The sequence below is a fragment of the Callionymus lyra genome, chromosome 13, assembly GCF_982586985.1.
Source record: "Callionymus lyra chromosome 13, fCalLyr1.hap1.1, whole genome shotgun sequence".
Classification (NCBI taxonomy): domain Eukaryota; kingdom Metazoa; phylum Chordata; class Actinopteri; order Syngnathiformes; family Callionymidae; genus Callionymus; species Callionymus lyra.
In genome coordinates this window covers 5,014,612-5,039,900 of record NC_141830.1, presented here as the reverse complement: position 1 = coordinate 5,039,900, position 25,289 = coordinate 5,014,612, and the positions used below count along the sequence as shown (strand labels likewise).

The window sequence follows — 25,289 nt, the reverse complement described above, 5'->3', positions numbered from 1 at the left end:
TGTCCCCAACACGCATGAGGTCTAAATATTACTTTAAAACTGACCAGTTAGAAATGTTTATTATGGCAACTATAAGTTTAAATATACATGTAACTTGTTAAGAATCTTCGTTGTGAACCTTTTCTCCTCCTCTTTCTTCCTTTTATTTATTTCATGGGTATTGGTTTTATGTTTTTCATAGAGCTCTTATATCATATTGTATGCATTTTCACTGCATTGAAATATTAAGCAGTATGTTTTAAAATTGGCAGAATGACAAAAGTGTATCCATTTTCATTTATTCACGTATGTGTGCCTTCCTTGCTTTGGCTTAACAACCCTGTATATTCGGTCACAGTATGTAATGTGGCCCCAAAAGAAATGTAATCGCCCACCTCTGCATCAGCCTCATCCACTGGCCTTTAAACTGACATTACTTAAAGTTCTATCTATCTATCTATCTATCTATCTATCTATCTATCTATCTATCTATCTATCTATCTATCTATCTATCTATCTATCTATCTATCTATCTATCTATCTATCTATCTATCTATCTATCTATCTATCTATCTATCTATCTATCTCTCTCTCTCTCTCTCTCTCTCTCTCTCTCTCTCTCTCTCTCTCTCTCTCTCTCTCTCTCTCTCTCTCTCTCTCTCTCTCTCTCTCTCTCTCTCTCTCTCTCTCTCTCTCTCTCTCTCTCTCTCTCTCTCTCTCTCTCTCTCTCTCTCTCTCTATCTATCTATCTATCTATCTATCTATCTATCTATCTATCTATCTATCTATCTATCTATCTATCTATCTACTTCTATTAACTGTAGAATGCAGACTTTAAAGTGTTTCTTTTTCATGCAATACAATTTTCTTTCCTTTCAACTTTTTTTACTCTAACGTATCAAAAAAGGTAACAAGTATCAAATATTATTCCTCGGTAAATACAAGGCATCATTCCAGCCCTAATACACAGAAAGATAGTTTCCATTGTAACCATAATCCTTGTGTCATTTTAACTGTTTATTGTAATAACTGAACGTACCAAGTATATGTAAAACATGTTTCTATGTTTACAAAAGAATTAATACCATCATCTCTTGCTATTATTCCAAGTTGTGCTGTTACCATGTATATTCAACCAGACGTGGTTTACGAATATACGAATAAAGATTCTAAAGATTCCTAATATGACATTCAGCTCCTCCAGCTCTTACACTTGTCATGAATAAAGTCAGACCCGGGGGAGCCATTAACACAACCACACATCTCTGGAAGATGTGAAACCAGGACATCTGTGTTCACTTGTTGATCCGATCTGCCCTAGATATATCAACACACACACACACACACAACTCTTCAGGTGCACATACATGCATATACACACACCGACACTAAAATGCAAAAACATTTCAATGTCACCTTGATCAGTGCACCGAGGGGGGAGAACTGCTATTCTGGTCCACATCCACCCCTCACCCCTATGAGCCCACTGGCAGACATGGCTCTGATTAATGAGACAGAAATCCAGTTCACAATTTTTCTCAGAGACACATCAACTCGCTCCGACATGCTGCAATAATAATGAGGCTAACTTGTAACATAGTAGCCGGTGTGTAATCATTTCAGGACACTCACTGTACTTCTTCACTGCAACGTTCATATGTGTCAAGAATGAAAAGAGTGTAAAAAAAAGAAAAAGTGGTTTGAATGTGTCGTACTTAAGTATTTGCTGCTCAGATCTATGTCGGCACACAATCATGTTGTGTTTATCAGAGACATTAACACACACAAAAACATACATGTTGATTATAACTCTCATTTTGATTGTGTTGTAGATGAATTTTGCACACTAATAATGAGATCTCCAAAGGGATCAATAAAGTGTATCCATCCATCCGTCCATCCGTCAGTCAGTCTATCAAACACAGTGTTTTTCAACCACTGTGTCTCTGAGAGATCGTCAGGTGTGTCGTGGGAAAATGTAAAATTTGACCTAATTAGTCAAAAAACATTATTGATCTGCAAATAAAAGACAAGAGAGAGATTGCTTTTGGACCAATTGGTTGATATTCAGTGGTAAAAAGAGATCTACATACGACCATTTTTTTAAATATTTTGGGTGGTGGTGTGTCTCATGATTTTTTTCAATGGAAAAAGTGTACTTTGGTTTGAAAAAGGTTGAAAAACACAAATCCAACCCAATATTTGTGCTCAAAAATGTATCCTCCTAAGAAAGCCAACACCTCGACTTTCTTAAATGTGCAAGATTTGGGGTTAAGTAACACTTTGGATCGACCGAGAGCATTGTAGCTGTTTAAAAACAAAATAAATAATCCAAATAATCCGGGGCGTCATAGTTCAGATGGTAAAGTGGTTGACTCGGGGTCTGAGAGGTTGCGGGTTCAATCCCAGTTCCGGACCAGATTGTGGCGTTGTGTCCCTGAGCAAGACGCTTTACCCTGATTGCTCCTGATGGTTGAGCTGCGTCGCAGCCTACTCCCATCAGTGTGTGATTGTGTGTGTGAATTTGTAACTTAGTGTAAAGCGCTTTGGTTCTGAATAAGCATAGAAAGCGCTATATAAGTAAGAGCCATTTACCATTTAAAAAACAACGTGCCTCATAATCTAGTTTAAACCAGTTGAAAATATGACCTGGATTGATGTTATTATCAGATCAATACTGATATATTCAGGGCACGAGGAGAGAGAGAGCTTCCTCTCGGAGGCTGTTTTATTTTTGAGCTGGAACTATTTCTGTTCGCATCTGATCGGGTGTCAGATGGCAACCAGGAGCGCTGCCGGTCGGTGAGACTCTGCGAGCTGCGATGAAAGCAGTCGTTGGTTCCAGATGGATCTGTCCCACTTCGACGTCCTGAACCTGACGCACCCTCAGGATGCGCTCGCTCACCCGCTGTGCTCGGCGTGGAAGGACCTCTCCGAAGGCTCCGTCTTCCACCTCGCCCACATCTTCCTCCTCTTCGGCTTCATGGCGGGCAGCGGCATCTACGGACTCCTGCACCTCTTCTCCCTGCTGACCCTGGGCTTCTTCTGCCTCAGCGTGTGGTCCTGGTCGGACCCGTGCTCCACCGACTCCTTCCTGTGGAGCTTCGCCTTGTTCGCCGCCAGTCTGGCTCAAGGTCTCCACGTGGCTTACCGGCTGCGAGGAATCTCCTTCGACAAAGACTTCCAGGAGCTCTACACGTGTTTGTTCAAGAAGCTCGGAGTTTCCCTGTCACACTTCAGGAAGATCGTGGTCTGCTGCGAAGGAGAAGTCCACTGTCTGGAGCAGGACCACTGCTTCGCCGTGGAGGGGAAAACTGCCATCGACAAACTGTCGGTTCTACTCTCTGGGAGGTGACCCAAAACTTTATGTGAACTTTTTCATATGGCTTTACATTGCACCCTTTTAAAAACGTCCCCCATGATTTCAATAGTTATCAATATGCGGATTATTGTATGACTATTAGATTAAATAATCAATAGATATCCGAGAGATTTTATTGTCATGACGTGAAATAATAATAATAATGTCTATTTGTATAGTGCCTTTCTAGACCAGGGTCACAAAGCGCTTTGACAGTCATAGTGTTGTATTTGATAAAGAACGATCTTCCTCTCTCTTTGTGTTTGATGATCTACTGACTCCTTCAAGAAACATCTCAAGACATTTTTATTTGTTCAGGCTTTTCCTTGATTTTCTGGAACTCCTGTTGTGTTATCAGTTTTATCTTGATCTTTAAAGTATATATTTTATTGAATATTGTATTTGGTTGTTTAAGCGCTTTGTGACCCTGGTCTGGAAATGCACTATATAAATAAAAATTACTTACTTACATTACCCCATTCACATACTGATGGGAGTAGGCTGCAATCTGCCATCAGGAGCAATCGGGGTAAAGTGTCTTGCTCAGGGACACGACGCCACAAACTTGACTGGAGCTGGGATTGAACCTGCAACCTCTCAGACTTGCAGGCAACCACTCTACCCTCCGAGCTATGATGACCCCAAATACTTCTAAATATTTAATATTTCAAGTTGATTCATACCTTGAGACTGACGCCCTCAACTCCATGCCAGCTATGGCTTCACAAACATGGCTGTAAATATGATTTCATTATTGATTTCTCTACAATAAATTCTCCTTTTAAATGTTTTGATATCATTGTTTCCCATTGTAACCAGGGATGATAATGTATTTTTATAGAATTGTAAACACGTCATCTTTGACAATGACATGTACATGAGAGCGAAAATATGATCAATCACTCTTCATTTTTTCATTAAATGGTGTCGATACTTTGTGGGATGATAGTCTCTTGATAAGATCTATGGCAGTATTTTGTATTGATTTCTTAAGTCTTAAAGTGAAAGTTCACGCAAACTTCAAACTTCACGAATGTTCTCCTCATGTCGATTAAGGCTTGGGATTATTTTCAAAGTAATTAATCCCTTCGTTTTTAGAGTTAAAGGAAAAATGTATGTTCCTTTTAATGTAGCATCTGGTACTCAGTGGTCTTTATCTTCATCCAAAAAGAAACGTCCCTTTTGTATTGAAGCCTCTGCAAGAAGAATTGTTCTGGAAAAACTTAAACAAGTCTACATTTTTAGTCCGTCATTTTGGATAAAGATGAAGATCAAGACCACTGACCAATTATTAGCTTTACTTAAATTGATTTTTTAACTCTAAAAAGTAACAGATTATTCTGAAAATCATCCCAACCTTTAGTCTACATAAGCATGAATACCAAAATTAAACTTTGGGTGATCTATCCCTTTAAACTTGCCATTTTAAAAATGATCTAAAACATATTTACAACCTATTGCTAAAGTGAGGAAGGTTTTTTTTTCCATGAATTAAAGAGACTTTTTTAGAATTTAAAAATATCAAATCTCACCAGTTTGTGTTCTTTGTTTTTCAGAGTCCGTGTGACTGTGAACGGAGAGTTCCTTCACTATATCTACCCTTTTCAATTCTTGGATTCACCAGAGTGGGATTCTCTGCGACCGTCAGAGGAGGGAATTTTCCAGGTCATCTACACATTCACACACACATTCACACACACGACACACCAGGGTTGGTACGATTCTAAAATGTCTTGTGAGACACTCATGTGACAGAGACTCAAACAGCAAGTCATGCTTTAAAAAGGCGTACATTCGTATTAACAAGAAAAACTATGTATAAATAATGAATTAAACAAATGTAAATCATGTTTTCACCCAAATATGCGTAACAAAACAATTTGACACTATGAAATATTATTTTATTGAGCAAATAATCCAAAGTCTAACAGCAGTTGACTGTAGTGTCTACGGTTCCTAGAGACTCCAGTCTGCAGCTTTAATACGAGAGAACATGTTCTGCTCAGAGATCAGCTGGACACGGTTAATGGTTAATAACAAAACCATCATTCAGTTTAACAAGAGTGGCAAAGATACATTAGCGATCAGAGAATGATTTTTAAATGGAATCTGCTAAGATTTTAACTTGTGGATAGATATTTTATTTTGCTCTTTCTGAATCAAACATATCAATACTTATTATGGAGAAGACAGAACCCACAGAGTGGGTTGAAGAGCCCAAAAAACGTGGCTTTAAGACCAGGAGGCAAAGCATTTTGAAATAGTTTCTTCCATATGTGTGTGTTTTTAATGATTGTTTTTATTAAGTTATTTGTACAATTTGAATAATTTGTGCTGTACAACTTTCTAGTTATTGTTGCAACAATGCTAATTCTAAGTCTGACCAAAATAAAACAATAAGACGAACGTGGAGGAAATAAACATCCATAACAAACACGACTGTAAACTCACAAGGCAACTTACGTATGTGGGAGACATTTTACTGTCAATAGTATTACAGCCTCCAACCAATGGCGGGTCATCACGTTGATTGTGATTTTATTTTTAATTTTCATCCCATCATAAATCAACGTGCATTGAAGCAAGTTTGTCATAACATTACACACTAGTGGACGATTGGGAAACAATTTAAAGAACAATTCTTATCGTCTGTCATTTTTGCAGTTCTTGGGAAACAGTTTTTTTTATAGAGGTACATTTTAAACACCTCTAATTATTACCATAAGATTAGTGCAGGTGTGCTTGAGTTTGGCTTGTATAAAGTTGAGCCTTGTCAGGGTAGCAGTGAATTGAAATTCCATATTTTCAGAGTATATTGCGAAAAATGTGTATGTATATGGTGGTTATATCGTGGGAAACTGTTTATTTAAGAGTGGTAGGATATTCGCGGCTCAACGTGTAACATTGAAAAGAAAATGTTGGTTTCTTCTCTGTTGCTACACACTGTGTTTTTCTGTTAAGGATCTTTTGAGTTTATCTTCCTGGTAACTTCAAAAAGTCTCTCGGTACCTCATCCTGCATTAAAACAGTGTCTGTGACCCTCTTCATTTTTGCTGCTGAACATAATCCTGAGCACTTTCAAGAGCTGGGGCGTCCCTGCCTACCTTCAGGAAGCTCTTGAAAACCCCTTCAGGGAGAACCTTCTCTCCCAGCACTTATCAGTTCTTCCCCATCTTCCTCCAAACCCCTTAGCTTTGGCTCTCGATCGTAAATGATATTGTTGTAACTCACTTTGGAGACTATTGTCTGCCAAACGCATGAATGTAAATAAATGGTGTGTCAGGAATCTTAAGTAAACGTAAGTGAGAAGGGAATGTTGATGTTTTCTAAATCCAGTTTTTTTTTGGTCAAAAAGAAGTTTACGTTGGACAGAAAGAATAAAAAAAATCCATCAATCTGTTTTGGAAAATATAGAATTCAAGAACTGCATGTTTTTAGTCAATGCTCAAATGACACAAGAAGACATTAAACAATCATAAGATTTATATATATATATATATATATATTATATATATACTGTATATATTTGAAATGGTCTGCTAAACAATAAAAAAGTATATATATAGTTTTTTTTTAACCTGTAACATTTTGAGACTTTGGACTATGTGACCTCGATCAATGCACTCAATAAAACATTCCAACCACTTAGTATATGATTTAATCACATTTTTATTTTTAAGTCTAACTCCGAGGCTTCCGTGTCTTCAGGTCACCCTGTGGGCCGACAACCCCTGCAGTTACGTCGCCTGGCGAAGGAAGAAACTCTACCTGTTGTTCGCCAAACATCGCTACATCGCCAGGATCTTCGCCCTGATAGTACGCAACGACATCGCGGAGAAGCTGTACTCTATTAATAACAAGGCCATGAGCAGCTCGGGTCAGCGATACGATCTCCGCTTACCCAGTTACTGCCACATACCGGCGCCTGAATTAGAAAAGGCAGATAATCTTCTGCAAGTGCCGGCCAAGAGCACCGAGACTCATGAACACATTCCTCTGTAGGACTGAACGATAGCCACCATATCACACCAAGTTGAAGGAGCATGAGATTCCAAATGAATGTCTGAGTTCAGCGGATTGAGCTTTTACTACTGTGTGTTTTTGTTTTTTCTTAAGAGTCATCCTGTGAATTTGTAATTTAGGTAGAAAGTTAAGAAAAACTATTGTTGTGATGTTATATATGTATTTAAAACTGTATAAAATAATACATTTTCAACCAAACGGAACATATTTTGTTGCCAAATAATACTAAAGTTGCAATTTGTTTTGTTTATTTCTAAAAATAGAAATGTAATATCGTTCATTATGTGCACGTGTATGCTTTAGATAAAGGAACAGTTAGTTTTGGATCGTCCATAAAATCAATATATGTCCTGTAATTCAAGATTATTTCAATCCAAAATGTATGTCGTTTACTCAAGATAATGATCCGAGAACATGGTCAACTTTAAAGTCTGACATGTACCGTATTTTCCGGACTATAAGTCGCTCCAGCCATAAAATGCATAATAAAGAAGTAAAAACATATATAAGTCGCACTGGAGTATAAGTCGCATTTTTGGGGGAAATTTATTTGATAAAATCCAACACCAAGAACAGACATGTGATCTTGAAAGACAATTTAAAATAAAACTAGAGGCAACAACAGAATAATTGTACGTTACGTTACATGAAGTGAGAACCTGGTATGTTAACATAACATATGAAGAGTTATTCAGAGAACTATAGCATCAATAACTAACAAGTTTACCAAACCATCCGTGTAACTCCAAATAACTCTTCATCCTCGTGTCACTTTTAAACAACTAACTAACTCCGGAGGTAGAAGATTCTTCCTCTTCTACGTGGAAATGATCAACACAGGCCTAGAGCGCCCTCTTGTGGTTTAGTGTGAAAATAACATGTGAAATGATATAATAATGTGTTAATAATTTCACACATAAGTCGCTCCAGAGTATAAGTCGCACCCCCGGACAAACTAGGAAAAAAACTGCAACTTATAGTCCGGGGAATACAGTACATACTTATATTTGTCAGGGCTCGGAGCAGGGAACCCAAATACAGACAAGGGAAAAAAAGGCACAAAAACATCCGCCAACTACACTTACTGGAAATAAAAACTACAATCAACAGACATTCTAGATATTATGTGACGTCAAAACAGAGACTAAGAGACAAACTGGGTTTAAAACAAACCACGATCAAGGGGAACAAGTAGTCATAGCCATAGTCAACAGTCCCTTAAAGTCATGGTTCAACAAAGAAGCAGGACAAAAATATAAGAAACCCTTAACAAGGAAGCAGCAGCAAAATGACTCAGAACAAAGACCAGTACCGAGCACAGAAAAAAAGACGTCCTGGCAACATATAAGACCCACGATGCTTCATATCTGGGCGTTAACGATAACAGTCGACATGTTCTATTGTGAGTGTAAAATAAAAAAGTATTTATTGAAGACGGGTGGTCTCTTCATGGACAGGGTGCTCCAGTCAGTTAGGAAGGGCTCTTAGGTTTTTAATGTTAATAGTTCAATGACATATCCAGTGATGTGGTTCCTGTGAGAAAGGCAGGAAACCATTGGGGAAATAAACTAAAAAAAGCAGCATTACGTACCTTAACAAACCGCCTGATGTTGAATTTTTGCAAAAGGGTATAATACATACATTGGCTACCGCAAGGAATAATAAAGCTTATAAACAAGATTCACATAGAGACCCACTGCTCTAAAGTGATGAACTGTTGGAGAGGTTCAGCACACGGTTCAGGACCCGAGGAGAGAAATCCTTCCAGACTGTTGCTCCTAAGCTTTGGAACCATCTCTGTGTTTGATGATCTACTGACTCATTCAAGAAACATCTGTGTTTGATGATCTACTGACTCCTTCAAGAAACATCTGTGTTTGATGATCTACTGACTCCTTCAAGAAACATCTGTGTTTGATGATCTACTGACTCCTTTAAGAAACATCTGTGTTTGATGATCTACTGACTCCTTCAAGAAACATCTGTGTTTGATGATGTACTGACTCCTTCAAGAAACATCTGTGTTTGATGATCTACTGACTCCTTCAAGAAACATCTGTGTTTGATGATGTACTGACTCCTTCAAGAAACATCTGTGTTTGATGATGTACTGACTCCTTCAAGAAACATCCGTGTTTGATGATCTACTGACTCCTTCAAGAAACATCTGTGTTTGAGGATCTACTGACTCCTTCAAGAAACATCTGTGTTTGATGATGTACTGACTCCTTCAAGAAACATCTGTGTTTGATGATCTACTGACTCCTTCAAGAAACATGTGTGTTTGATGATCTACTGACTCCTTCAAGAAACATCTGTGTTTGATGATCTACTGACTCCTTCAAGAAACATCTGTGTTTGATGATCTACTGACTCCTTCAAGAAACATCTGTGTTTGATGATCTACTGACTCCTTCAAGAAACATCTGTGTGTGATGATCTACTGACTCCTTCAAGAAACATCTGTGTTTGATGATCTACTGACTCCTTCAAGAAACATCTGTGTTTGATGATCTACTGACTCCTTCAAGAAACATGTGTGTTTGATGATCTACTGACTCCTTCAAGAAACATCTGTGTTTGATGATCTACTGACTCCTTCAAGAAACATCTGTGTTTGATGGATCTACTGACTCCTTCAAGAAACATCTTAAGATGTTTTTATTTGTTCAGGCTTCTCCTTGATTTTCTGGAACTCCTGTTGTGTTCTCAGTTTAATCTTGACTTTTAAAGTATATACTTTATTGAATATTGTTTTGATTGTTTAAGCACTTTGTGACCCTGGTCTGGAAAAGCGTTATATAAATAAATATTACTTACTTACACACTCACGCTACAGCTCACAAGTGTAACATCCAAACACCTGCAGGACTGGGACACACACACCTTCCCTTTATGTTAATGTAAGTATCAATATGTCACTCAGGACTCGACCTCCTCCATTCCTGCCTCGCTCATGCTTGGGAGGGAGGTTTGTTCCCCAGAGAAAATGGTGGTGGGTCGTCCTTCAGGTACGAACGGATGATGTTCCCAACAGAGTAATTCCTCTTCTGTCGAACTCCAGCTAACAGCAGCTGATCTCTGGCAAAACGACGAGTTCTTTTTTTTTTGAATGTAGAAAATGTTTTGGATCTTTTTTTTTTCCATAAAAAGTGGAAGCAAACACAAAAGTGTTGCGTTTATATATATTTTTTCAGTGTATATATATATATATATATATAATGGGGAAAAAAAGTTAATGCAAAGTAAGTAAGAAAGTAAAGGTTATTTGTAAAGATCTTTCTAGACCAGGGTCACAAAGCACTTTAACAATCAAAACAATACACAGTTAAAATATATACTTTAAAGATCAAGATAACACCGAGACAAACACAAGAGTCTCAGAAAATCAAGGAAAAGCCTGAACAAATAAAAACGTCTTAAGATGTTTCTTGAAGGAGTCAGTAGATCATCAAACACAGATGTTTCTTGAAGGAGTCAGTAGATCATCAAACACAGATGTTTCTTAAAGGAGTCAGTAGATCATCAAACACAGATGTTTCTTGAAGGAGTCAGTAGATCATCAAACACAGATGTTTCTTGAAGGAGTCAGTAGATCATCATACACAGATGTTTCTTGAAGGAGTCAGTAGATCATCAAACACAGATGTTTCTTAAAGGAGTCAGTAGATCATCAAACACAGATGTTTCTTGAAGGAGTCAGTAGATCATCAAACACAGATGTTTCTTGAAGGAGTCAGTAGATCATCAAACACACATGTTTCTTGAAGGAGTCAGTAGATCATCAAACACAGATGTTTCTTGAAGGAGTCAGTAGATCATCAAACACAGATGTTTCTTGAAGGAGTCAGTAGATCATCAAACACAGATGTTTCTTGAAGGAGTCAGTAGATCATCAAACTCAGATGTTTCTTGAAGGAGTCAGTAGATCATCAAACACAGATGTTTCTTGAAGGAGTCAGTAGATCATCAAACACACATGTTTCTTAAAGGAGTCAGTAGATCATCAAACACACATGTTTCTTGAAGGAGTCAGTAGATCATCAAACACAGATGTTTCTTGAAGGAGTCAGTAGATCATCAAACTCAGATGTTTCTTGAAGGAGTCAGTAGATCATCAAACACAGATGTTTCTTGAAGGAGTCAGTAGATCATCAAACACAGATGTTTCTTGAAGGAGTCAGTAGATCATCAAACACAGAGATGTTTCTTGAAGGAGTCAGTAGATCATCAAACACAGATGTTTCTTGAAGGAGTCAGTAGATCATCAAACACACATGTTTCTTGAAGGAGTCAGTAGATCATCAAACACAGATGTTTCTTAAAGGAGTCAGTAGATCATCAAACACACATGTTTCTTGAAGGAGTCAGTAGATCATCAAACACAAAGAGAGAGAAGATCGTTCCAAAGCTTAGGAGCAACAGTCTGGAAGGATTTCTCTCCTCTGGTCCTGAACCGTGTTCAGGAACCATCAGTAGATTCTGATCCACAGACCTCAGAGCCCGAGCTGGGGTGTAAGTCTGGATCAGATCACTGATGGAAGGAGGAGCCTGACCATGAATATATATATACACATTACTAATTTATTTTGTGTATCATTTTATATTGTTGTTGAATGTTGACAAATCAATGAATTAAAGCAACAAAAATAAAGAGCCGTTAGGGAGCAAAAAGATCCAGTTAAAAGCATTCAAAAGTGACCAAAACATCAGCCAGAAAGAATATGATGTGAATTACATAAATATATATATATATATATATATATATATATATATATATATATATATATATATATATATATATATATATATATATATATATATATATATATATATATATATATATATATATACTGCATATATACTGTATATATACAGGGCCGGGTCTAGGCAGGGGCAAGAGGGGGCCTGGCCCCCTCAAATAAATGTTGTGCCCCCTCAAACTTACGTAAGTAAGTATGTAAGTAAGTAAGTAACAGCACAATGCCCCCTCAAGATTTGTGGCTGCCCCCTCATACATGCCTGTCTAGACCCGGCCCTGTATATATATAGTATACTTAAAATATATATAGTACAAAAATAAAGTCATTTTATTTCAAGTATTGTAATTTTATAAAAAAGAAAAAATACTTTTGAAGTAACACTATGGTTTGTTCTATATTTTACACAAAAAATGTCAATAAGACAAAACAAGAGTTCCTTTGTTTTTCTGTTTCTCATATTTATGATGATTTTAGATCATTTCACTGACTCTGGTCTAGAAAATAACCTTTACTTACTTATTTACTTACATTCTAAAGTTATTTTTACACTCTAAAAACACAGCTGCAGACCAAAGAACGACATCAGCAGGATTCTGGTCTTCATTCAAAAGAAAGATTTGCGGTGAAACAGAATTTATGCAGCAACACAAGCTGGTACCAGCACTGGTTGGAACCACGACCGGCGCTCTGGCGCCCCCTGCTGGAGGTGACGTCCTCGTGGACTTCCTCTGGTCCCGTCTCTCCACTGAGAAGCTCAGTCTCGGACTGAAGAGCGTCTCACGCGCACGAGCTTCAACTGGACTACGTTTGCTGCTTCTCTGACCGTGAGTTGACACGTTTTTAATACTTTGTTGACCAACTTTGCGACGAGAGAAAAAAACAAAAACCTTTGGACATGAACGAAATGCGTCCTTTTTTATTGGTCCTCGAGCAGCAGCTGCTCCAGGCGCCCCAGTTATTTATAGAAGCTCGTGAGAAAATGAACCTCAACTGTTCCAGATTGTTCTCGCTCAGATTTTTGGAATAAATGTGATGTATTGTGACACAGTTGGATTAATATTGGATATTCAATAGCATGTTCAAAAAATGGGACCAATTGTCTCAGAATCTGTTTTCAAATAGTCACTCATGATGAGTCAATATTGTATGTATCACAATAATGTGTTCTTTTGAACAATGTATACCTTTTATATTAGAAAACCTTCTATAGCAATCAAGATATTTGTCAAAACATTAAATCTTTTTTTCAAATAGTAACTCATAGTGAGTCAAAGGTGAGATTGTATGTTTGTATTTATCACAATAATGTATTCTTTTGAACAATGTCTACCTTTTATATTAGAAAACCTTCTATATCTCTCAATATATTTGTTTAAACTTTAAATCTGTTTCAAATAGTCATGATGAGTCAAAGGTGAGATTGTATGTATCACAATAATGTGTTCTTTTGAACAATGTCTACCTTTTATATTAGAAAACCTTCTATAGCGATCAAGATATTTTTTTAAAACTTGTCAAAATTTGTTTTCAAATAGTCACTCATGATGAGTTTAAGGTGAGATTGTATGTTTGTATTTATCACAATAATGTGTTCTTTTGAACAATGTATACCTTTTATTTTGGAAAATCTATCAAGATATTTGTCAAAACTTGAAATCTGTTTCAAATAGTCATGAGTTAAAGGTGAGATGAAACAATGAATCACAATAATGTGTTCTTTTGAACAACGTATACCTTTTATATTAGAAAACCTTCTATAGCAATCAAGATATTTGTCAAAACATGAAATCTTTTTTTCAAATAGTAACTCATAGTGAGTCAAAGGTGAGTTTGTATGTTTTTATTTATCACAATAATGTGTTCTTTTGAACAATGTCTACCTTTTATATTAGAAAACCTTCTATAGCGATCAAGATATTTGTCAAAACTTGTCAAAATTTGTTTTCAAATAGTCACTCATGATGAGTTAAAGGTGAGTTTGTATGTTTGTATTTATCACAATAATGTGTTCTTTTGAACAATGTATAGCTTTTATATTGGAAAATCTATCAAGATATTTGTCAAAACTTGAAATCTGTTTCAAAAAGTCATGATGAGTCAAACGTGAGATGAAACAATGAATCACAATAATGTGTTCTTTTCAACAACGTATACCTTTTATATTAAGGTAAGGTAAGGTAAGGTAAAACTTTATTGATCCCTCAGGAGGTCTCCTTCGGGAAATTGTTTTTTACCAATAGATAATAATATTAGAATTCTAATTAATCTAATTAATTAATTCTAATTCTAATATTAGAAAACCTTCTATAGCTCTCAAGATATTTGTCAAAACTTGTCAAAATCTGTTTTCAAATAGTCATGATGAGCCAAAGGTGAGTTTGTATGTTTGTATTTATCACAATAATGGGTTCTTTTGAACAACGTTTACCTTTTATATAAACCTTCTATAGCTATCAATATATTTGTCAAAACTTGAAATCTGTTTTCAAATAGTCATGAGTCAAAGGTGAGATGAAACAATGAATCACAATAATGTGTTCTTTTGAACAATGTATGCTCTTTACACTAGAAAACCTTCTTTAGCTCTCAAGATATTTGTCAAAACTTTCCCAAGGGTTTTCCTGTTAGGGCCACTTTTCTTTCCTCTTCTCTGATGGGTTAGTTTGTAACATAAAAAGTGACGACCCCAGGTGTGGGCCTTAACATATATATATATATTTTCTTATTCCAGAAAACAAATAACCCATTTTTGGTTCTTCCAAGAAAAAAATTAGGGAAAAAACACAATTTTTGTAAATAATAATAACCAAATAACCACCTCATTCTCTCGAGTCATTAAATGTCATTTTAAACCTGGGTGTGTAGCACAGGTGTGTGACATAACAACAAAAACATACAGTCTCCATTTTATTTAACTAGATGTAGATAAATGTATAATAGCTAGCTGGCGCTAGAATGTAAACAGATGTAGTGATTCATATATTTTTGATTTCCACAAAAAGTAACTGTGTCATGGTCTACTGTGTCGGAAACCGAAGTGCAGGTGATTGTATCCAGCAGACAAAACTACATAGAGTCCAAAAACCAAAGTTTCAACTGAACAAGGGATGGAATCAGGGATTCTCAAAAACTGAAAAAAACAAACAAACAAGTCAAAACAATCCACAACAAACTAAAAGCAAAGTATACAAACGGTCCAAATTATATGATATTCAACAGGGAGACAAGAGAACATCATTAATCCAGGACAGAATATTATTTCCTTTGACACACATGTCTGGACTCAGGAGGTTGAAGTAGAGTAAAGAGTTACTGCAATCTTTTTTTTTTAATATATAAATTCATTTATTCATTTTTGACCCTCATGGGGCCGGAGCCTGACTCGGTTTCATTGGGCGGGACACCCTGGACAGGACGCCAGTCTGTCGCCGGACAACCATTCACACACACACTCATACCTACGGACAAGTTCCCCAAGTAGCCAATCGACCTCTGGATGTTGTTTTGGAATGTGGGAGGAAACCGGAGTTCCCAGAGCGACACAGGGAGAACATACAAACTCGACACGGAAAAGGTCACGAGTTGACTCTGTCCCGACCTTGAAACGAACCCGTAACCTTCTTGCTGTGAGGCTAACCACTGCGCCACCGGGGACCCACAATCGGAATTCAATAATAATAAATAATATTAAAGATAATAATGAAAAAATCAGGTGAATCAAATCCGCACCTATAAAAACCTTAAATATCAGACCCATCAGGTACATATGTCATAACAAAATATGTGTATATGTGTATATAAGTGTATATGGCCGAACCAGGACGACACGTTTATCTTAAATGTGAATAATTTACGCAGCTTTGATCTGATAATTGGTGGAGATTTAAAGACTGTGCTTGAGTCAGTCCAGACCCTCGCTATCACCAGCTGTTCTAAAACAGTACATGGAGGAGCTGATAGCTGGAGACATAAGGATGAGAGAGAATTTATATATTTCTCTCACACATCATCTAGAAAAGATTATTGCTTAACAAGTACATTCCTACAATCAATTCAACAGAAAGAAAAACCCCTTGGTCTACATATTAAACCTCAACTAAAGTCTTCCACCTCATGGAGGTTTAACACATCTCTACTGAAAGATAAAGGATTTGAAAATTATTTGTGTGAACCAACAAAAAATCTCACCTAATCGAGTTGAATTCAGCTGTTTTCCCTTCTTTCTCTCCACTACTTTAGAGAATAAAAGATGATCTAAATCGCTGGACAAAATTAACGTTATCAGTTATAGAAAGAACAGAAACAGTCATAATGTCAATGCAGCCAAAAATATATATATATAAAATATTATCTATTCACGAGGATTCCCAACTGTTCTTGGTTCAAATATCTATATCTATCTGTCAATATTTTAAGCTTCTTTGTAGGAGAAGCTCCTACTTTAGGTGTTTTTTCCTCATTGACACAATACCTTTCTGGCCTGGAAATAAACATTTTATCTATTTAAGGTGACTTGTAAAAATAAAAAAAAAAGATTTTCTCACATTTACAATATGTTTGATGACTAAAAAAGCAGCATCAAAGCACATGTCAATTCTGTCAGATTAAAATTATTATACACTATACGTATACGCCATACTTAAATTAATGCTAAAAGATAATCAAAATATAAATTATAAATTACTTGCTTCATCTAAGAGCTTAAACGTTTGACTACACATTCACAATCAACATTTCACTCCAGACTGATTCACTGGTTCAAGACAAGCTCGGATCAGAATTAGAGATACGACACCAGTTATTTAAAACATCTGTTTATCTGCAAATCACACCTTACATCGTAGATCAAAGAACGAAGCAAGACACACCCCGGAAAGGGGGGCTAAAAGACGGAAACCCCCACCCGAAAACAGAATGATTAGATTACAAGAAAACAAATCAGGATGTCTCTCAACGGGGGATCGGTGGCACAGGGAACTTGAAAGAACCATTTGGCCGGAAAGGGACGACCTCCCGGACCGGAAAGTTGCCTTAAATATGGCGATGCTTCTACAGATTACGGACTATTGACCTGTACAGTCGCCGGGAGAAAGTGTGTCAGATCGATCGTAAAGCTTGTCATTTGTTTGACTTGAAGCGCCGAATAAACGACACGTGACACACTCTGGATTGTTCATCTTTCTGAAGCATAAGAACCGGAACGGGAAGTGACGTCGTGTTGGAGCGACGAAACGGACTCAGTGTTTTGATCGTTTTAATTCCTTTATCGTCTTTACATGTGCAACTCTGATATCTCAATGTATTTTGAAATATACACAGGGTAACACTGTGATTATCATTTCTGTCTTTCATTTGAAGGCGACTGTGCTGCACAATGACGTCAACGCTCATACCTCTCCTGCCATCCCTTCCTCCTGCCACCACCACGTTCCAGACCACAGGCGACAATACCACCACGTGCCTGGAGTGGGAACAGGCGCATCACCTGCTCTTTCATTTAGGAAATGCATCGCTGCTTCTGGGCATGATACTGCCCACCACCCTGGGCCTGCACATGATAATGCTACGCTTTCTTCTCATGACAGGTCAGTGAACTGTGCCACCTACTGAAAGCAATCCTGTGATAACAAGTCCAGCAGGCCAGTTAGCTCATATATACAATGCCTTATGTGGTCATACGATTGTTTTTTCTTGAGCCATTAAAGAGTTGTGTATGGAAAAAAAACCCAATTTGGGCTTGTTTATGTAAAAGTGGCGTGGCAGGAAGCAGCTGGATTCATGGGAAATCTGCTGGTCGTTTTTATTTCTCATTTATTTACACAAGAGCCTTTTACAGTTAAACAGAGATGTCACTATGACCTGTTCCAGAAATGTTTCAAAGAAACCTGGCTCAAGGGTTGAAGTTTAAAATGACAACCGTCATAATTAAGACGAACCATAGGATATTATTTAAGTTACATAGACATGAGGCTGTTCAATGAATGATCTCAGGATAAATGAATTTTTAGAAGAGACCTTTGTTTTAATCTTTAATGCTGCTGTGTTCGTGAGAGTGTCATATGTAAGTAAGTAAGTAAGTAATTTTTATTTGTATAGCGCTTTTCCAGACCAGGGTCACAAAGCGCTTAAACAATCAAAACAATACTCAATAAAGTATATACTTTAAAGGTCAAGATAAAACTGATTACACAACAGGAGTTCCAGAAAATCAAGGAAAAGCCTGAACAAATAAAAACGTCTTAAGATGTTTCTTCTAAAGTAGTCAGTAGACGGCTTGTGCCCTGCTCAATTTCTTTTTTTACATCAAGATAAAGTGAGAAAAGATAAAAATGACTGCAGCCCTATTCATGTAAACCACACTCTTTAGAAGGTGACAAAACCTACAAGTGTCCAATAACGTTTATTTAAAAAAAATAGACACTATTATAACAGCTGTCAATTAACAGCTTCATAAGCTGTTTGTTTTCATTTGAAAACCATAACTAGCACCAAAGCAAATACTATTAAAACTGAATAGAAAAAAATGTGATGCAAGAGTGGAAGAAGCAAAAAGTTTCTAAACCTCTCTGTTAACTCAGAACGGCCTCCACCCCTACATATGTTCACATTGAACCCGAGACAACACAAGGGATACCGTAAACACATTTGTTTCAGGCCTTTGGTCACCTTGACCCTGGGATAACACAATGGTTGAATAAGTCATAAGTTAAACTCTGAAGGTTGCAAAGGTCATTACCCTATTTAAAGACAGAGACAAACGTTACAAAATGATCGAATAGAAATAAGAAATCGATTACGTCAAGTTTATTTATTATTTAGATTCAGGAATAACACAACAATTTCATACCTTAGCAGAAATAAAAAAGGTAAGTTATAATTATTTGTAAAAACGCCTTTCACAGAACAGGGTCACAACAATCGCAAAAACTTTCAACGTAATAAAAAGCAGCTGCTTCTTTTATAATGACAACAAAACGTATCACAGTGATGACAACATCAATATAAACACTGACAAAAACACTCTTACTCTATACTCTCCTGTTTTCTCTCACTGTATCCACCCTCACTCTTTTCTCCATCCATCTGTCTACCCCCCCATCCACCCTCCCAGTCGGTCGTCAACACTGAGTCTGGTTCTGCTCGAGGTTTCTGCCTTCTAAAATAACGTTTTTCTCGCCACTGCCACAGTGTGATTTACTAATTGTTGAGTTGCTGGGATCTGTTTTTCTTTTCTCCAATATAGTCTTAATTAAACTGTAAAGTGAGATAACTCTGTTATGATAAGACACTTTAAATAAAGTTGAATTGAATTGAATGAAAGAACATCATCACATGAACTATTGTCAACTGACAAGATTGGAGTTTGAATTTCAAGTAATTCAGAATTCCACACCTGACGGGACAGCATGGCTCACAGCGGCTAAAAATTGCATTGCGATATCATGGATGTTTGCTCTCTTGCCTCCTGACAGGATGCACGTTCTTCATCGCCTGGGCCACCTTGTACAGGTGTAACATGGACGTCATGGTCTGGAATGTGGTCTTCCTGGTCATCAACTTCATGCACTGGTTCTACCTCCTCTACAAACGACGCCCAGTGAGTTCTGTGTTTGTCTCATTTGAAACTAAAGAGATGAATATAAATGTACATCTTAATTTATGTTGGGAATATAAGCGGAAGGGTTTGAGTCCCTGACTGCCTCTCATTGTGTTCAATGGCAGATAAAGATCGACAGGGAGCTGCGGTCAGTCTACAAGCGCATGTTCGAGCCTCTGCGTGTGCGTGAAGCTTTGTTTCAGAGACTCACTGGACAGTTTTGCACTATTCAGGCCCTGGAGAAGGGCCAGGCCTACGCCGCAGAGGACAAGACCTCTGTGGATGAACGGCTCAGCATTCTACTGAAAGGAAAGTATGTCATGTTGTCAAACATTTTAAATATTTTTTTTTTAATAAATTGTGTGTTTTAGTTTAGATTTGAGGCCTCAACCTTTCTTATTATTCTTAATTTTATTATCATTTTTTCGATGGATTATTTTAAATATGGAGAGAATCGTCTTGTTTACTCAAGAGAGGATCTGCTGTCACTGAAGTCAATGGCAGGGGCTGGAGATCGTCATGATATCCTGATGGAACTTCTGCTCCGCTATTGTGGATGTAGAGCCGGCAGAGGGTAAAGGCTAAGCTAACGCCACAGACCAATCGATCCCCACGATCAAGATGGGGAACGTCAACAAGATCGGCGAGCTGTTTGCCCTCAACAACAAACGGATCTACCGAGAGAGCAGCTTGTTGATCTTCACAGAGACGTGTGTGTGGTGTTAAAACCATCACTGGACACAAGACCAAGTCCTCTCTGACAGCAGAGGACACGGTTTTTCAACAGGTTTGAGCAGGTCACCTCACCCTCACTGCAGCCCGCTTCAGCTCCACACAACCACTTCCCAGCTTCACCTCACTCCAGGTACAGGATGTAATTCGGAAGATTCGTCCAGGGAAGGCTGCTGGTCCTGACAAGGTGTCTGCTCGGCTGCTAAACACCTGCGCTGCTGAACTAGCTGAGCCGCTCCAGCATGTCTTCAAGTATGCTGACGACACTGCCATTGTTGGATGCATCAGGGACAACAGTGAGGACGAGTACAGGAGTCTGTTACGTGACTTTGAGGACTGGAGTGAGAGGAACTACTTGCAGCTGAACACCTCAAAGAACAAGGAGCTGGTCTTGGACTTTGGGAGATATACTTTCTGAGGAGGCTCCCATCATTTAACATCTGCAGGAAGCTCCTCTGCATGTTCTACCAGTCTGTGGTGGCCAGTGTTCTATGCTGTGGTGTGTTGGGGTGGAAATGTGTCCAAGAGGAGGTCAACAGGTCAACAGGTTGATCAGGAGGGCTGGTTCTGTGGTTGGAATGAAGAAGTTTGGCTCTGTAAGCATCCTTCAAGTTCGAATAAAGAAGGTCAATTGTCCTGTTATTACAATCCACCGCCTGGTGGAAAGTAGGCGGTGTAGAGTCCAGGTTGGCATGATAAGAATCTCCAGAGATGATAATAAAAGCATAAGGATGTTGATTCTGAAGTCTAGCTGTCATTGTGTGAATCTTCTCACAGGCCGATGGAGCCGCAGTATTTCATGACGATCTCCAGCCAGTGCCATTGACTTCAGTGACAGCAGATCCTCTCTTGAGTAAACAAGACGATGGTCTCCATGTTCAAAAGTATCCACAGAAAAAAAAATGAATAGAAAACATTTATGCGGATCCATCCATCCATCCATCCATCCATCCATCCATCCATCCATCCATCCATCCATCCATCCATCCATCCATCCATCCATCCATCCATCCATCCATCCATCCATCCATCCATCCATCCATCCATCCATCCATCCATCCATCCATCCATCCATCATCCATCCATCCATCCATCCATCCATCCATCCACCATCCATCCATCCATCCATCATCCATCCATCCATCCATCCATCCATCCATCCATCCATCCACCCACCCACCCACCCATCCATCCATCCATCCATCCATCCATCCATCCATCCATCCATCCATCCATCCATCCATCCATCCACCCACCCACCCACCCATCCATCCATCCATCCATCCATCCATCCATCCATCCATCCATCCATCCACCCACCCACCCACCCACCATTCCACCCATCCATCCATCCATCCATCCATCCATCCATCCATCCATCCATCCATCCATCCATCCATCCATCCATCCATCCATCCATCCATCATCCATCCATCCACCCATCCATCCACCATTCCACCCATCCATCCATCCATCCATCCATCCATCCATCCATCCATCCATCCATCCATCCATCCATCCATCCATCCATCCATCCATCCATCCATCCATCCATCCATCCATCCATCCATCCATCCATCCATCCATCCATCCATCCATCCATCCATCCACCCACCCACCCACCCACCATTCCACCCACCCATCCATCCATCCATCCATCCATCCATCCATCCATCCATCCATCCATCCATCCATCCATCCATCCATCCATCCATCCATCCATCCATCCATCCATCCATCCATCCATCCATCCATCCACCCATCCATCCACCATTCCACCCACCCATCCATCCATCCATCCATCCATCCATCCATCCATCCATCCATCCATCCATCCATCCATCCATCCATCCATCCATCCATCCATCCATCCATCCATCCATCCATCCATCCATCCATCCATCCATCCATCCATCCATCCTTTCTAATAGTTTTTGTAGAGCTGATACTACATTTCAAAATACTAGAATGTTAAAACCCAACAGTTAAACAGTCAACCAATAGGTAAACATAATATTTTTGTTACATAGAACATAGATTTGAGGTTGTCACATTACCTAATCAACGTTCATATGTTTTTTTTTTGCGTTTGACTCTTTCTTGATCCTCTTTGTTTATTCCGTGAAAAAGGTTGAAGGTGTCGTACAGAGGTCATTTTCTCCACAACATCTACTCAAACTCATTCATCGACTCCCCAGAGTTCAGGTCTACGATGATGCACAGAGGAGAAAAGTTCCAGGTAATACCAGTGTTCATGTAAGGTTTATTAAAAAAAAAGATTGATTTATTTTATTGGATTTAAATGAAGGTGAGCATTGTAGCAGAAGAGTACTGCAAGTACATGTGTTGGTCCCGAGAAAGACTGACCTTCTTCCTGGAGTCGGACACATTTCTCAACGAGGTGTTTCGGTATCTGATCGGCAAAGACATCACCAACAAACTGTACTCCCTCAATGACCCTACGCTGAGTGACAAGGTCTGTACCTCGTCGATAAAGTGGCTTCCGCTGAAAATGCAAAAGATACTAAACATGTGTATTTATGTTTTCCAGGCGGTTAAGAAAATGGACCGACAGCCCAGCATGTGTTCCCAGCTGTCCATGATGCAGATGAGGAATAGCATGGCCAGCACTAGCGACACAGACGATGTTCTGAACCAGATCCTGAGAGGAGGTTCTGGAGGCTCATCTTTGCGTAAGTCGACAAAGTGATGTCAGCAGCCCATACACTTCATGAAGTACTTGTAGGGGTGAGAAAGAACATTGTAGATTCTGCCATTCATAATAGATCTATGGCATCATGTGTACCATTTTAAGTATAATTAAGGTATTATTTTATCAGATTTGCTGCTAAAACAATTAGTTTTTTCCGCACTTTAGTATTATCAAGTATTATTTTAAAAAAGAAATTGAACATGCTTACATAATAATAATTAGGTTCCCTCACCTGGAATTAAACATACATTTTCAGGGGTGGAAGTATACAGTCTTAACCGCACTGAAATAAATGTGACTCGATAGAACATCTGTCGAGTTTCTAGATAGTATAGTGGGAGTTTGATTCATTTCTGAATATATCAGTATCGGTGTAGTCAAGGAGTTCAGTACATCATTTTCAAGTTAAAAACATAGAAATAATCAATTAATGTTGTAACTCATATATGATTAAATACCTTTTCAAATTCTATTTTTCTTTTAGAAAAATCTCCTGACACCATGGCCTCAAAAATGAAGCCGATCAAGGAAGCACTGGAGGATGATGTTTTTTTGGATACTTCATCTAACAAGTCCCCTCGTCTGTCCAGCACTTCTGCAGAAGAAGTCTAGTAATATAGCTTTGGCAGTGGAATCACGCATTTTGGAAACGTAAGCCTTCTACTGCAAAACCTTTTTGCTGAGATACATGTTAAATCCTGGGCATTTGGTTTGATTGATGTAAATGCTTAAAGTCTGTTTGTTTGCATGCACACACACACAACAATCATTGGTAATTAAAAATACATGATTTTTTTTTAATTAAAACCTGGTGCACTGCTGTCGCTTTAAAGTTGTAAAGCAACATTTTCTCACATTAGATCAAGGTATGATACAGAACTTTTCCTCACTGCTTGAGTGTAGTGAACTGGCACGTTTAAAGTAATTCAGGATGTGAATATCTTGAGATTCGAATGTCACAAGATACTGAGATGATCTCAAGACAAAATAAAGACATTTTATGCCACCTCCAGGCCAGTACACTGGGTGAATAAAGTGTATTTAATTATGTGTTGTATTTTTAACGATGTTGATGCAAATATATCAAATGTCAAATGTTTTTTTTTTGTCAAATAAAGTGCCATCATACAGCAGCTCCCCTTGCGTCCTGAGACCTTTCACATTTCCTGGTTTCAGACAGCATATAGGATTTAAAACCATTTTTAAACATCAAAAGTCTGCCCGACGAAGGACAGGAATGCTTCATTTTGAAACAAACCTTGCCTTCCCCTAAAATAAACAAACAAACAAATATTGGGAAACATTTATTGAGTGATCGTTACCATGTGATGGGAAAGCTTTCCAGTTTCTCCTCGGTGGGCCCCGGCTCTATATGGTCTGATACAGATGCAAACAAAAAACAATTGAACTGACTGAACCAATAACCAGCAACACTGCCAAACCAAACCCCACCACAGACCACCAGACTGACAGGAAGTGAGCGCTGAAGACCAGGAGCCTTCATGCAGGTAAGCTCTCTCTATTGTGGGGTATTGAAGAAGATCAAACCCAGGTCTTTCACTCTGACCCAGCAGAGGCAACAAATGAAACAAACCCGGGAAAGCCTCCCCACTACGAGGAGAAAAACAAGGAAATAAACCCGATGTAAGAGGGTCATTTAGTCATGTCATGTTACAGAGGATGAATGATGTGTTAACCCAAACACAAAATTCCAATTCAAAATCGCTTTAAATGGTTAACTAGAAAATATATAACTCCAAATAAATGAACAACAACTTTAACTCACATATTTCTGATAAACGTACAGTATTACATTTCACTATTACAAGCAGGTCACTGTTTCATTGTATGTGGGAGTAAGTAAGTAACTCATTTTTTAAGATTGTAAAATATTTGTCTGTTGGAAGCCAGCATGACCCACTCCTGGAAGATTCCAAAGCCCTGGATCAGGATTAGCCTTTTATTTGGGCGTTTAAAGAATACATTATTCACAAGAACAAGCTGGACAAATGTTATTATGTTTGGAATTATGTTCATCTTTCTGAAACAAAGTGGCATGTTAACAGACTTGAAACCTGAACAGTGTACTCTTGTGTCAATGTGTCTTTCATTGCTTTGATT

At 38.3% G+C, this 25,289-nt stretch overlaps 2 protein-coding genes across 2 annotated transcripts; both read left to right on the top strand.

Moving 5' to 3' along the window:
- The first annotated feature begins 2,786 nt into the window (after positions 1 to 2,786).
- popdc3 (popeye domain cAMP effector 3) lies at positions 2,787 to 7,342 on the top strand. Its single transcript, XM_087806348.1, has 3 exons — positions 2,787 to 3,330; positions 4,897 to 5,005; positions 7,049 to 7,342. The coding sequence occupies exons 1-3, from the start codon at positions 2,825 to 2,827 to the stop codon at positions 7,340 to 7,342; spliced, it is 909 nt and encodes a 302-aa protein (XP_087662474.1). The 5' UTR covers positions 2,787 to 2,824.
- Positions 7,343 to 12,871: 5,529 nt separating this feature from the next.
- popdc1 (popeye domain cAMP effector 1) lies at positions 12,872 to 24,301 on the top strand. Its single transcript, XM_087805582.1, has 8 exons — positions 12,872 to 12,950; positions 17,485 to 17,711; positions 19,599 to 19,723; positions 19,849 to 20,036; positions 22,586 to 22,694; positions 22,764 to 22,931; positions 23,007 to 23,148; positions 23,653 to 24,301. Exons 2-8 carry the CDS (start codon positions 17,501 to 17,503, stop codon positions 23,778 to 23,780), a joined length of 1,071 nt encoding a protein of 356 aa, XP_087661708.1. The 5' UTR covers positions 12,872 to 12,950; positions 17,485 to 17,500; the 3' UTR covers positions 23,781 to 24,301.
- Positions 24,302 to 25,289: the final 988 nt, after the last annotated feature.